At 41.0% G+C, this 14,058-nt stretch overlaps 1 protein-coding gene across 3 annotated transcripts in view; it reads right to left on the reverse strand.

Annotated features, from left to right (window-relative positions):
- kdm4b (lysine (K)-specific demethylase 4B) overlaps positions 1-14,058 on the reverse strand; it is a 50,092-nt gene that overhangs the window by 23,864 nt on the left and 12,170 nt on the right. For all 3 annotated transcript variants that reach the window (XM_068707528.1, XM_068707529.1, XM_068707527.1), the window contains exons 6-8: positions 13,461-13,510; positions 5,015-5,118; positions 2,499-2,636 (exon numbers count right to left, since the gene is read on the reverse strand). In XM_068707528.1, the coding sequence (XP_068563629.1) occupies positions 2,499-2,636; positions 5,015-5,118; positions 13,461-13,510 (292 nt within the window). The remainder of the gene's footprint in view (positions 1-2,498; positions 2,637-5,014; positions 5,119-13,460; positions 13,511-14,058) is intronic.

Consider the following 14,058-nt stretch of genomic DNA (forward strand, 5'->3'; position numbering starts at 1 on the left):
TGCATGGATATTGATGCCTGGTACATTATTTTTCTGATTTGGAATTTGTTGATCCCTAAAAAAGTCGACTAAAGTCAACAGCCTGTTTGAAGTTATTAGAGTGAGATGCTGAACCCCTGTGATAAAAATAAAACAAAAAAGGCTTATACCTAATCTAATGCATATTCAGGAAGGTTGAGGAGAAGGTTAATTAAGACTGCAATGTCAGAAATAATAGAAGTATAAGTAGATGCACACACACAGCTTGCGAGGGGTGCTGACAGTGGGCCTGCTTTGACCGCAAGTGTGTGTTCGATTGGTAATTCAGACAGATGGGTCAGCAGTTGGGGAGTCTGCATTTAAGAAGACTGACATGAAGCATGCCCAAGCTCACTCTCTCTTTGTGTGCTGGCAGCCCCCAAACAGTGACAAATTCAATCTTGAGCCCCATCGTTCACTGTCCTGTTTGGCGCCGACAGAATAAGGCTCAGTGGGGAGAGGACGGAAGAGGGAGGGGAGACAGCCAAACGAGTTAACAGATGACTGTTTGAGCTTAAGACGGAGGGGGAGGATGGGGGAGTTAGAAAGACCAGGAGAGAACGAGAGACTTCATTGTTGCTAAGCAAGTGGCTGGCAGAGGCCAGCTATATAAAACCCAGTTTCTCACTGAAGATGCACTACAATTATTTTTAGGACTCTATGCACGACTACATTACTTAAAGCCAACCTATGTAACATTTGCTATTCAGCTGTCAGAGAGGTTAATGCTAAAGCAAAGAACAAACGGTGCAAAAGCTTGCACGTTCTAAGTGTATTGAATTGACCAGGGCTGCATTATATTGCTTAGAAATTTTGCTTTTCCTTTGTAAGAAGAAGAAGTTGTTGTTGTTTCTTTTTTCAAAAGTTCATGGTCTAACATAAGGGCTGAGTTGAGTTGTTTTATTCAAAAACTTGGCTTTCAAGGGCTTAAAAACAGGTGGTCTAATGAATGTGTTCAGGACCTCCAGGCATTTGGAATAAAATATCAAAGACAAGGTTATTAACTTTAGTCAATAAATTTACATTTTCTACAGACCTATACACTATCTAGATGTATCTGTAGTTACTGCTCTAACTTTACTCCTGACAACTGAAACGGTGGCCAAAAAAGCCACTTCAAGTCGCTGAGTTAGCAGGAGTTTGGAAATGCCTTAAGCTAACGAGCACATACAGGAGGGTCACAGTGAGAGAAAAACACCCACAAAATGTTGTGAAATAGTTTTTTGCCGATTGATTTTTTATATGCAAGGAGAAAGGCTTGGTTGGTGCCCAAAAAATCCAAATGGTTCAAGACAATAACATTTCTTAAAAGGGCCCACTTATTAAAGAGGATGAGATGAAATCATTTTTGACAGCCAAACACAGTGAAGGGGCATCGAGCCTTTCTTCTTACTCAATTATTCATGAGTGAGGGAGTCTGAATGGGTTTACGGTTTTACTTGAGGACAAGCACAACGACTGCTGTTGGGACTGAATTTAAGCAGTACTGGTTATGGGACAATCTCTGTGCTACCACACCACCCCAAGAGAAAGAAATAGTCTATGGGCAAGACGAAGAGAAAAAAGGTGGACAGGCAGAAAGAGCCAAGCTGTTCTTCTTCATATTCCTCTGACTGTGTGTGTCTTGCGCACTGACAATTTGTCGACTTGGATTAGCAGTGCAGAGAGGACCACTCGTTTTTATTACGCTGAGACAAGTGGAGTGCGGATGCTCCCTTGAGCACTGGGCTGGATGGAGGGAAGACTGCTGGAGCCTGGACTAGTGGTTCTTAAATTATAAGGGGCCACATGGGTAAAGTAGGACGGCGAAAATGAGTAAGAGGGAGAAGGGACAGACATGTAGTTCTGCAAACTGGCTAAGTAGAGAGAAAGCAGGGAAAAGGGACTCACACCCACACATAAGGAAAGAGAGGGGGATAGTGAACAAGAAGATTTAGAAGAATGTATAGAAAGGAGACAAGGAGGAAGGTTCTTCCAGAGGACATTGGATATGGGCTCCTGTCTATAACCAACCCATGCCCTGTCAATTTCATGCTCAGCAGCCCACGGGCAAGGAGGCAGCTTGCGTCAATGCAAGAATGCGGGGGTACGGTTAGTGTCGGTAACAGATGGCGTGAAGCAGAGAGGCACACGCTGCTTTTATATTTCGATATGATCTATTACTTCATTCCTTCAGAGAACCAAACAGCCAAAGCAAGAAGGCTGTAAAGTTGCTGCTGAATTATACATCGGATCAAACCTGTTCAAGTGTAGTGTCTACATCTGCCCACAGGGTGTGATGATGACGACATTGGTGGAGATTTAGGTGGAAGGTTCCCAAGACCCAAAAATTTACAATTTCACATAACTTCTGAGATTTTTTTTATTAATTGTCCAGATTTCACGACGTGGAATTGATCACTCTTACCTCTTTTACAGTTACACTGGCTCTCAATGATACAGGACTGAATGAAAATGCACATTTGTCCATCTTATCTTACCTGGGTAGCCATTTTGCCGTAGTCAACCCAGCGCAGGGTGGCAAAGTTTGTGGACTCTGCGCAGTTGAAGCCGTGGTTGAAGCCAGCATGGTAGCCATAGGGAAAGGTGACCATAAACTCTCCTTCATTCTGAGTTATCTGTTCATACAGCGAGAAAAACAGAACAGATCAAGACTTACAAATCTTAATACGTTTTTTAATAAAATGTGTTTTTTAATAATAATAAAAAAAACACGTTGTTTCTCAAGTTTTCCTCCAGTTTTTATAAATATCATCATTTCTTCATATTCTTTATTGGACTTTTTATTTTGTAGAGGCATTCTTCAGTAGCAATGATCATATGAATGATCGAACACAGAAAACTTTCTGACATTTTTTTTGTATAAATCATTTGTTTTAATAACTGTGTTGACTCAGTGTTTCCCATTAGACTATGGCAGCCCGTCAAATTCTATTTCGTCTCGCGATAGTTTAATAATAAACCAAATATATTTTTACACTTCTCAACAGATGGGCTGGCTGGCCCTCTCCTGGCACACTGTAGCGGTGCGCAGCGACTGGCTATAGTTCAGCTGGGAAAGTGGTTCGCGGCTCTGGCCATGTCAGCTTTACAGTCCTCCCCCAGACTGCTGCTGCTTGCCCTGAACTTAGTCTCTCCCTGCGAGGAGTGACAGAGCACCCTGATCCCAACGTGACTGTTAATCTGCAGCAAAGTTGGCAACACACCCGACCTGTCTTGAAACACAAGACCCGGCCTCGTTTACCATGCTTTGCGAGTGTGACTTTTTTGCTGTGTCATCACCATTCATATTTAAACAACTAATGTGTTTAAGATTAAACTATTTACTGCACAGTGCCATTTTTTTATTATTTATCAAGATATATTTAAAGCACCAAAAGTAAAAGTATACTCATTATGTAGGCCCATTTCAAATAATATGGTGGGTCTGTTTCATTGGATTATAATTATTGAATCACTTTTATGTTGCAACTGGTTAAGATGTAGCTCATTTTAACTACTTGATCCTCTTAATAATTAGGCTATGTACTACTTAATAATACATCATAGTTTATTAGTTGATTTATATTTTGTATTAAGAATCTGAATCTGCAAAGTAGCTAGTAACTAATGTTGTCCAGTAAATCTAGTGGAGTTAAAAGTGCAATTTTTCCCTCTGAGATGTTATGGAGTAGATGTATAAAGTTACGTAGTATAGAAATATTCAAGTAAAGTACGAGTACCTTAAAATTATACTTAAGTACAGTACTTGCCTAAATGTACAGTATCAGTTCTATGTGTATGCCACTATGCCAGGTGAAAGCTATTTTGCCATTTTCCATTTATTTTCTTCCACTCATCCGGGTCGTGGGGGCAGCAGGCTTATAAAATATTCCTCCTGGGGAACCCAGAGCCTTTTCCAGGCCAAATTAACCCCTTCTGCTTTAATCTTATTAATGAAGCATTGTTTTGGATTAACACATGTAATACTTGCAGCTGTGACTCAAATTTTTCCATCAATTAAAGTATTATCTGATCTTATTTTATTATCACCCATGAGTCTAACAACCGCAGTAACTTTTCTTTAAGCTTTTCTGACTTGCGAGCAAAACGAATTCAGCCTAACATGACTGCTGCTCCAAGGGTTGAGTGTCTTCCCATGAGCTCAGAGTTATTCTGAGAATGTTTAAAAATGTAACAACAAGTTAAGCACATTTTTTTTTTTCATTTTTTAGTATGCGTGTTGCCCCAAAACTTAAGCCCTATATGTCTGGTTGTGGATCGCAACTTCTTTGTGAAGTCTGGATCCAGGCATTCAAGCAACACATCAAGCCAGACAAGGTGACAGGCATGCGGGGAGAAACGGGGGTAGAGGCTGAGAGTCAGAGACAAACTTCCTCAACTAAAGGCAGTGGTTCAGATATCAAACATCCCTTTTTACTTATGCAAAAACGCAAGAAGACGGTTTTATTTTTACACATGAATCGAGAGACGTACTGAAGGTGTGTAACGAGTAACATGCTTGCTGTGATAATGACGTCCTGAGGGGGGAGGGAAAAGATAAATGGGGTTGGGGGAGGGGGGGGGGCTTTGCGACAGTGGAGATGTATGCCGGCTCTGTGCCACTTTTTTTTTTCCAATCTTTATCAGTTTTTGCATTGTGAAGATTTATATTGCTTACCAAATAGAACAAAAACAGACAGAATGGCAATCAATTTCCTATGATTGACACAACCGAAGATAATTTCTCCTACTGTATCAATAGTGCAGCCTGCTGCAGTTGTGGTGTTTGCGTCAAAGCTGAGCCACTAACCTCCTGTGCGTAGCCAGTTGTCATTCAAAATAAGCCCACTCCTTCTTATGCAAGAACCACAAATGTTATCAGGCAGCAAGCAGTCAAAGATGCAGAAGCTAAATTGTCTCCTTGTACTCAGACCAACATGAACACTATTTTCTCTGAGAGATCTAATAAGAAATGTCCTTTTATGTCATGCAACACGGACCAGTTGGCACTCACCCTGTCAAAGGGAATGCCATATTTCTTCAGGATTGAGGGAGATATCAGCGTCATCTTGTGGCGAAGGAAGGCGTCGCAGCCTTGGGAGCTGCCAGGGAAGAAGCCTGCAGGGGGTGACAGCGAACACAGAATGTTTAACGTATTTCACCAAAAATCCAGATAAAACCAAATTATTTGATAAAACCACGAAAAACTATAGAAACACCAGGAGCCTCAACGAGAACAAACTTAACGTAGCCATATGTGCTGTACACCTGTCTTTCTTTCATCATATACTGATAAACATTCCTATCCATGTCAATATTCAATGGGGCAAATTACATGTTTAGCATGAATTGATCACCAGTGAACAGTGTTTGCCTGCTTCAAATCAAATTAAACAACTTAGCCATGTCTGAATGGCGGCGAGGTGCATCATTGTTTGTTCTGGCGGTTCCGTTAGCTGTTAGCAATTAGTCAAACACACCGTCTACCGTCATAGATGCACTCAGTTGTGTTTTCACTAGCGGCCTGCAGAGTCACACACTCAGTCACAGAAACACGGACTCAGTCTCAGTCACAGACTCACAGTCACTCTGTCATGGATGCGCGCGCACACGCGCACGCACACACACGATCCTCCTTGCAGAGATTATAATAAGGATCGTGGTTTTGAAATGTTAGAGAAACTTCTATGTGGTATGTGTATGAGCTATCGTCTATTGACAGAATATAGGTGGTGAGTAGGGCTGCAACAACGAATCGATAAAATCGATTAAAGTCGATTATTAAAAGCGTTGGCAACAAATTTCATTATCGATTCGTTGTGTCGCGCGATTATTAGACCACTCCATAAATCGTGGAGATGTTTGAGTATAAAAAAAGGAAAAGACCATCGGAGAGACCCGTAACGTTGTTCTGAAACACATGGCGGAGGCAGAGAAATCAGTACGACCTTAGTCATCCAAGGTGTGGGAGCATTTCACACTAAATAAATCGAAAAAGTGTGTTAATTGCAAGATATGCAAAAGCGACATGGCACGGGAGCACCACGGCGATGATTCAGCACCTAAAACGTAAACATGTTGGAGTCCTTGATGAGGAGGAAGGGAGTTCAACAGCAGGATAAGTCACTACAGAATCCGACTGTTGTTCCGTTTTGAAGTGAGGAACGTAACGTCCCTCCAGTAGCTCTCCTGGTGCTGCTGTTTACTCGTTATCCAGTTTGACAAGCTTGACAAGTTAGCGTTAGCTCGTTAATAACAGTAGTAAAGCAGGGGTGGTATAGTTTGCAAGACTAAAGACACGTTTTTATTCACTCGCCTTTTCCCCGCCGATTCATCGATTAATCAAAAAAATAATTGCCAGATTAATCGATTATTAAAATAATCGTTAGTTGCAGCCCTAGTGGTGAGTGTTCAATAGAAAGATTGAGGATGTTCAGCAATTTCAAGGTGATCAGTTAAGAGCAGACACTAATGCAGCAGTCGGTCCTGAAAACCTGTGATTACTATAATCATTGCCCGGTCCCACAATCACCCCATGTTACGATGCCCATCCCTGTGGTAGGTGTTGCAACAACTGCAGACATTATCACTGACTGCTCAACTCTGATCAATGATTTTCTCAAATAGATTGGTCGAAAAAAAAATGATTCTGCTAATTCTGCTTTCAAAAGCTAGAAAACACCAATATTGTGCTTAAAATGTGGTTCCCAGTATAGCATTCAAGAGAGGACTGTCCACCATTAATAAATGTGTGAATGGGGAAACAATCAGCAGTGCTGCCACAATATGTGCACTTCACTCTGATACTGATACTGCAGCCCAGTAGTATTATGATCATCGGACCTTCAGACCGTCAACCTTTAGGCTACAACTTGGATTCAAAACATTAAATAAAATAAAAATGTACTCTGCGTTAAGATGCAGAATACAAAAACAGATAACCTGTGTGTCACTTAAAGGCAAAATCACGGAATATGTTTACATGTGTTGCATTTGATGATAGCATTTAAAAAATCTGTTCACATGCTGTAGAATCAGCAACCAGATTTGTATGCTACCTTTATTTTACCGGATATATGGTTATTTTCATATATGTATTGGATTTTTTATGTAATTTGATGAAAAATTTCTAACGGAACATATTAGAAAACCTTTTAGAAATAGGATGCGGCTTTAGGGAAAGTTTTTGGCAGTTTTGGAAGAGGGCTTAGTTGGCAAGTAAATATTTAAAGAATGCCAGATAAGCTTTGCTAATTAGGCTAAAAAGAGTTCTGCAGCAGAAATGTTGCTATGTTTCATATATTATTTTGAATCCCACATCCTGGAAAAGGAAATCCGATTTCCCCTTGACATGGGTGTGAATTACTCTATTGCTCAAAGTGTGGAATAATGACATTACCACAGTTACTGTCAATGCATTGTTTGTGTGCCTCCAGGTTGGATTTTGGGGGATCTCTGCTAGATTACTAAAATACTACTGCACAAAACTGGGACTGGGTACTGTCACTTCCAAAAACCTTTGTCCCATTCGGCACAACCATAAAAAAAAAACATTTATCTGAAGATTTACTTTGCAATGGCAGGCAATTGTGTGCATAGATATTGCACTATTAATTCTACGAAGCAGCAGCACTAACGAGATTGGAAGACAGAGGCTACCAATTTGTTATTGTCTTGTCTTCATTCGAAAACCTCAATCAAAGCTTCTAATGTAAAAAAAAAAAACCAACGAACATTTGATACAGTCCTATCTGCTGGCCAATCCACTGGAACATGAGAGAAGCAGAACACCGCCACTATTTCAGAAAGATGGGGGGAAGTGAGTAAGAGCAGAGACAGCATATTTGAATATTTCCTTTCAATGTGTATATTAATAAGATAAAAATAAGTTTAGGCAGCTAATATTTGTGGTACTGACTAGTGAGGGTAGAAATGTTTTATCAACGAGTCGACTAATCAAGTACGTCTCTTTAACTAGGGATGCACCAACACAATAGCAATATCGGGCCGACACCGACTCAACTGGATCGGGTATTGAGACAATTCAATTATACATTTACATCGATAGATGCCCGGCCACCAGTCAGTATCGGGACTAAAGTTGGATTGGTGATTCCCTAATAAAAACACCAACTGCTTTGAGATCATAATAGACTCCTCTGACATATCGGGTTTTCAAAGCCACAACTCTGTCTAATAAAAGGCTCACTTTTGGCTCTTGGAGACAGAGACTCTGCCTCAGCATAATCAAAAGAAAAAAATTCTCCTCCATCGCTCACTCTTCCCGCTCTTTACCGTCTGTGCCCGCCAGTGCCTCAAAGGGGGGTCCATCCAAGCCTCCACCCAGTTAAAGTTTAATTTGACTGACAGTATAATCGGCACCCATTTCATCCTTCATTTTCACTGCATTGTTTCAGCCTCTGTTCCACGCTACAAAGCAAGAGGAGTGAGAGAGGGCTTCTGTTCTCTCATCGCCCGTCTGCTTGTTGGAGCTGATAAAAAGGTGAATAATGTGCAGAGAGAGCACGGGTATTAATCCCCATTAAAATGCAGCTGGCTCTCTGAGCTCTCCACGGGGTAATATTAACTTAAAGGCTTCATTCTGTCCTTTTCAGTTTGAAAATTAAGTTCCTGCCTCCAACTCTGCACCCCCTCCCCCCATCCAGACACGACCACCAAAAAAAGTCTGAAGCCATGACTGAAATAATTCGGAGATGAGGAGTGATAAGACCAACGGCTGTCGTTGTGTCAAATGTTTGGAAAGGAGTTTTCAAGTAACAAGACCATTGTCCCAGCCCCATTAGGAATTCCTACTACACTCATAACTGCCTTTTTAGGACCTCGTAAACAGTTGGCTACCTTTGCTGACGGTGGCTTTGATAGGACAGTGGGTGCTTGTTAAATAACATTGGCATTGCTTTCCTCCCACTGCCAGCTGCTTCGATGAGAGCAGAGAGGAAGGCTGCAATCTGACTGTGACTGAGCTCAATGCCCACATGGAGAGTTCCATGATAAAAAATGTCTACAGTGTGTATTTCAAGGTTGGAGTTTGATATCTATTAATTCAGTTTTTGAATTCGCCATCAATTCGGAATCCTTTTGAATCTCTTATCAAATCTATTGAGGTTCACTTTACCAATCTCGTTGACAATCTTGAATAGTAAAACAGAAAACATGTAAACTTAACATTTAACAAATTCAATCTTAAATCTACAGATTTATGGAAATCAAACAATTGTTAGATGAGTCTTTAGCAGCAAAGTCTTTTTAAACTTAGTGTAGTGTATTGTGACTTAAGTTGTCAATATAATAGGCTTTTCTCACTGCAGATATTTGACTTGCCATCGTAGGAAAAGTACAAGTGGAAGTAAGAACACCAACTGTGGCTCCCTTCCATGACGATGGGTCAGGAAGTCAATGTGAACTGTGAAACTGAAACAACTAAAGCAGCCAATATTACGGTTATTAATGTCCGCTGTGAAATTGGTCCTTTTATCCAAGGCAGTGGTTATTTTCAATACTGATTGTTAGGGTTTTCACCAGGTAGTCTACTGAAGTGCGAATCAGACATTAGAGGGCTAGGGTGTAAGGAAATGGGTCTCTCTCACGGTTGATGATCAGGTTTTTAGCATAACACAGTAGGGCTGGGCTGTATGACCAAAAATGTATATCACGGTATTTTGTAAGATTATACCGGTTTCACGGTAATTTTTTTCCGCGTTAACGCCAACCGGCCGGGCGGCAGCAAGCGGTGAACAGCTGTTTGTGTGGCGTCTTTTCCGTCTTTTCCTGCTTCCTTCACCTACAGTGGGGAAAAAAAGTATTTAGTCAGCCACCAATTGTGCAAATTCTCCCACTTAAAAAGATGAGAGAGGCCTGTAATTTTCATCATAGGTATACCTCAACTATGAGAGGAAAAATGAGGGAAAAAAAATCCAGAAAATCACACTGTCTGATTTTTAAAGAATTTATTTGCAAATTATGGTGGAAAATAAGTATTTGGTCAAGAACAAAAGTTCATCTCAATACTTTGTTATATACCCTTTGTTGGCAATGACAGAGGTCAAACGTTTTCTGTAAGTCTTCACAAGGTTTTCACACACTGTTGCTGGTATTTTGGCCCATTCCTCCATGCAGATCTCCTCTAGAGCAGTGATGTTTTGGGGCTGTCGCTGGGCAACACGGACTTTCAACTCCCTCCAAAGATTTTCTATGGGGTTGAGATCTGGAGACTGGCTAGGCCACTCCAGGACCTTGAAATGCTTCTTACGAAGCCACTCCTTCGTTGCCTGGGCGGTGTGTTTGGGATCATTGTCAAGCTGAAAGACCCAGCCACGTTTCATCTTCAATGCCCTTGCTGATGGAAGGAGGTTTTCACTCAAAATCATTCATTCTTTCCTTTACACGGATCAGTTGTCCTGGTCCCTTTGCAGAAAAACAGCCCCAAAGCATGATGTTTCCACCCCCATGCTTCACAGTAGGTATGGTGTTCTTTGGATGCAACTCAGCATTCTTTCTCCTCCAAACACAACTAGTTGAGTTTTTACCAAAAAGTTCTATTTTGGTTTCATCTGACCATATGACATTCTCCCAATCCTCTTTTGGATCATCCAAATGCTCTCTAGCAAACTTCAGACGGGCCTGGACATGTACTGGCTTGAGCAGGGGGACACGTCTGGCACTGCAGGATTTGAGTCCCTGGCGGCGTAGTGTGTTACTGATGGTAGCCTTTGTTACTTTGGTCCCAGCTCTCTGCAGGTCATTCACTAGGTCCCCCCGTGTGGTTCTGGGATTTTTGCTCAGCGTTCTTGTGATCATTTTGACTCCACAGGGTGAGATCTTGCGAGGAGCCCCAGATCGAGGGACATTATCAGTGGTCTTGTATGTCTTCCATTTTCTAATAATTGCTCCTACAGTTGATTTCTTCACACCAAGCTGCTTACCTATTGCAGATTCAGTCTTCCCAGCCTGGTGCAGGTCTACAATTTTGTTTCTGGTGTCCTTTGACAGCTCTTTGGTCTTGGCCATAGTGGAGTTTGGAGTGTGACTGTTTGAGGTTGTGGACAGGTGTCTTTTATACTGATAACGAGTTAAAACAGGTGCCATTAATAGAGGTAACGAGTGGAGGACAGAGGAGCCTCTTAAAGAAGAAGTTACAGGTCTGTGAAAGCCAGAAATCTTGTTTGTAGGTGACCAAATACTTATTTTACAGAGGAATTTACCAATTAATTCATTAAAAATCCTACAATGTGATTTCCTGGATTCTTTCCCCCCATTCTGTCTCTCATAGTTGAAGTGTACCTATGATGAAAATTACAGGCCTCTCTCATCTTTTTAAGTGGGAGAACTTGCACAATTGGTGGCTGACTAAATACTTTTTTTCCCCACTGTATATTCCCCTGGGTCCTAAGACCCTCCAAGTACAGCTTCTTATCACCCTCTATGTACCAACGTAATGTTACATTTATAACAAATACCACACATATTACAGTTTAATCAGCGTTGCATGTGTCTAACCAAAATACCCCAAACAGCAAAAAAAATTATTTAAATTATTTTTTAGAGTTTTTAAAGTGTTTTTGTTTGTAATATGTATAATAAGCATATAATTTAGTTATCACTACTGAGAATTTAACAAACATAAAAATATGACGTAGATAGGTTTGCCGTTTTCAAGGTGTACATTTCAGATTGCATCTATTACACACAAACATAACTCAAGTGTTCTGCTAAGGTGACATAAGTTGCTCGTGTTACCACCAGCGGCAACAACAGTGGCTCCAAACTCGCAAAACGTCGGATTTTTTCAAACCAAAACATTTCCAAACAGCAGACACAGCTCCTCTCTTGTGCACAGACTATATCGGTGCATCTCTGGTCTCTCTTTGTTCCTCCTGCATCGCTCTTTTCTGTTATTTAAGTAACGTGACAGAGCCTCTCCCAGCTGTTAGCAGACTGTTGTGCTAACGGCTAGCTACCGAGCTGTACCCAGCATGCTGTTCGGTGGTGAAATTTTATAAATGTACAGTTAGTGTTACAAATTGTTTGTGTCACAAACTGTTGTGTACCGTGAGCGTTAGTTGTGGGTTATTAATTGTTGTGTTATGAAGTTATAACCATAACTTAGCGGTCCCTCTCACTACATAATTAGCTCCAACCATAGCAGTCTTCGCGGTGAACAATATATTTAACTTCCTGTTGAAGAGTGTCAGCAGTTGTTTCGGTTATACCGGTATGACGGTATATGAAAAACTCATATCATATGGGAAATTAAAACCGGTATACCGCCCAGCCCTATAACACAGGTGTAAGTAGCAACATGGATAGTGGCAACATGCCTTTGTTATGAGTCGCAGCATGTATACATTTCACTGTGAATAATGTGTTCAATAGTACCTGGACAGTTTTCTTCCCTGTGAAGAGATTGCTTGTCTGTCAAATATCACATATTGTGTATTACATACTACCAAGAACTGTGTTCCAGTCAGGCCAGTGCAAAAGAAGGATAGCAAGTGAAGCGGGCTATGCATTGGTGACTATTGATTTGTTCTCAGCTCTTCACAACAAGGACAAATGGTGTGTCTATTTAATGTAGTTTGGACTGGGGCCTCTAATACCTCACTCTGAGCAACTTGCGATACACAAGTTAATCCTCATTGATCAAAACAGGGGATGGAATGAGGAGGAGAACATGAGTGGTGGGAATAAAAAGTGAGCGGCGCAAGGAGAAATCTTATGTCAAAAAGAGAGGGGCAGGTGGCTGAAGCAACACGAGGCAGAGTGGTTAAAGATTATTTCACTTCAGACACAATTTATCTGAGTCGCACACCATTTTCAGAATTTGAGACTCATGTCAGAACAGACTAACATTCATTCATATGTAATGTTTTAAGCAAATTAGAGATGAAATCTGACAAACTCATAAAAACTGGTTCTAATGTGTTGTGAACCTGCTAAGTACCTTCCTTTGAAACCTTTTCCTCCGTCTGTCTCTTCTCAGGTCGGCAAGATGGAAGATTTGCATTTGCAACCTTGCATATTGCAATAAAATTCCAAAAGACAGATTCTCTCTGTGAATTTATGTTTTATATTTATTAAGATCCAATTTCCCACAACAGTAGGCTTTTTTAGGTTTCCTCCAATTCATTCTGCAGAACACACAGTCGATGCTGCTGGCTTCAGTTCCACCAGCGTCTCCTCCAAGTTCAGCATCTACAGCCCTCCTTTTAACACAAGTGACTGCACCCACTAAGTGCTTCAAGCTGCTATTTCTTCTCAGGCTCCATTTTAGCACAGCAAGGTGACAAAGAAATACATGGACCACCGTGAGGGCCAAACAAGAGTTTAGCATGATGGTTGATGTATTGAACAGTCTGAACTTGCTTCTTCACAAAGAAAGCCAGGGCAGGGCGTGAGAAAGGTAAAATAGATTTGAATTGAAAGCATCATTTGGGCCTCACCTTTTGCCAGCCTCTCCAGCCTCTTGCCATGCTCAGGTGGGATGGCATACCTGCAGACAGATGAGGAAGAGTGATCAGTTTAGTTAAGAAGTATTGTCTTATTACCAGATGGGCACAATGTTGACATTTGTAACAACAAAGCTCACCCTTTTCTCTGACCTGTTCAGTTCTAATATTCTCGTCCCTCCAATTAATTCTTTCATGTATTTTCTGAGAACGTTCACACGTTTTTAACATATTTTCTCAAATATAATCCTTTTAGAATGACAATACTTTTACATCGTTGAGCTATGAACTCCTTAGGTTATTTCTGCCCCGTAGCTGATGATCTACAAGGGATGTTTTGTCCAGTCAAATCGCAACTATAAGACCTTTTTGATAATACGATTTTGCAAGTAAAATAGAAGTTAACATGGAAACTGTAGGTCCATCAGAGTGTTTCTGGGCAGCCTTCAAGATATCATGACACCACTATCTTCTTTAACAACCTCTCCTGAATAAAATAGAAGCCTCACTTAGCAATGCATGAAGTCTTGTCATAAGTGTGTGTTCAAACTGAAGGTGCATTTCAACTTGAGCAACGTTTCCAATTATGATT

This window comes from Cebidichthys violaceus, unplaced genomic scaffold (genome assembly GCF_023349555.1).
Source record: "Cebidichthys violaceus isolate CVI_PGR_0920_01 unplaced genomic scaffold, fCebVio1.0.p SCAF_13, whole genome shotgun sequence".
NCBI classification, from domain to species: Eukaryota; Metazoa; Chordata; class Actinopteri; order Perciformes; family Stichaeidae; genus Cebidichthys; species Cebidichthys violaceus.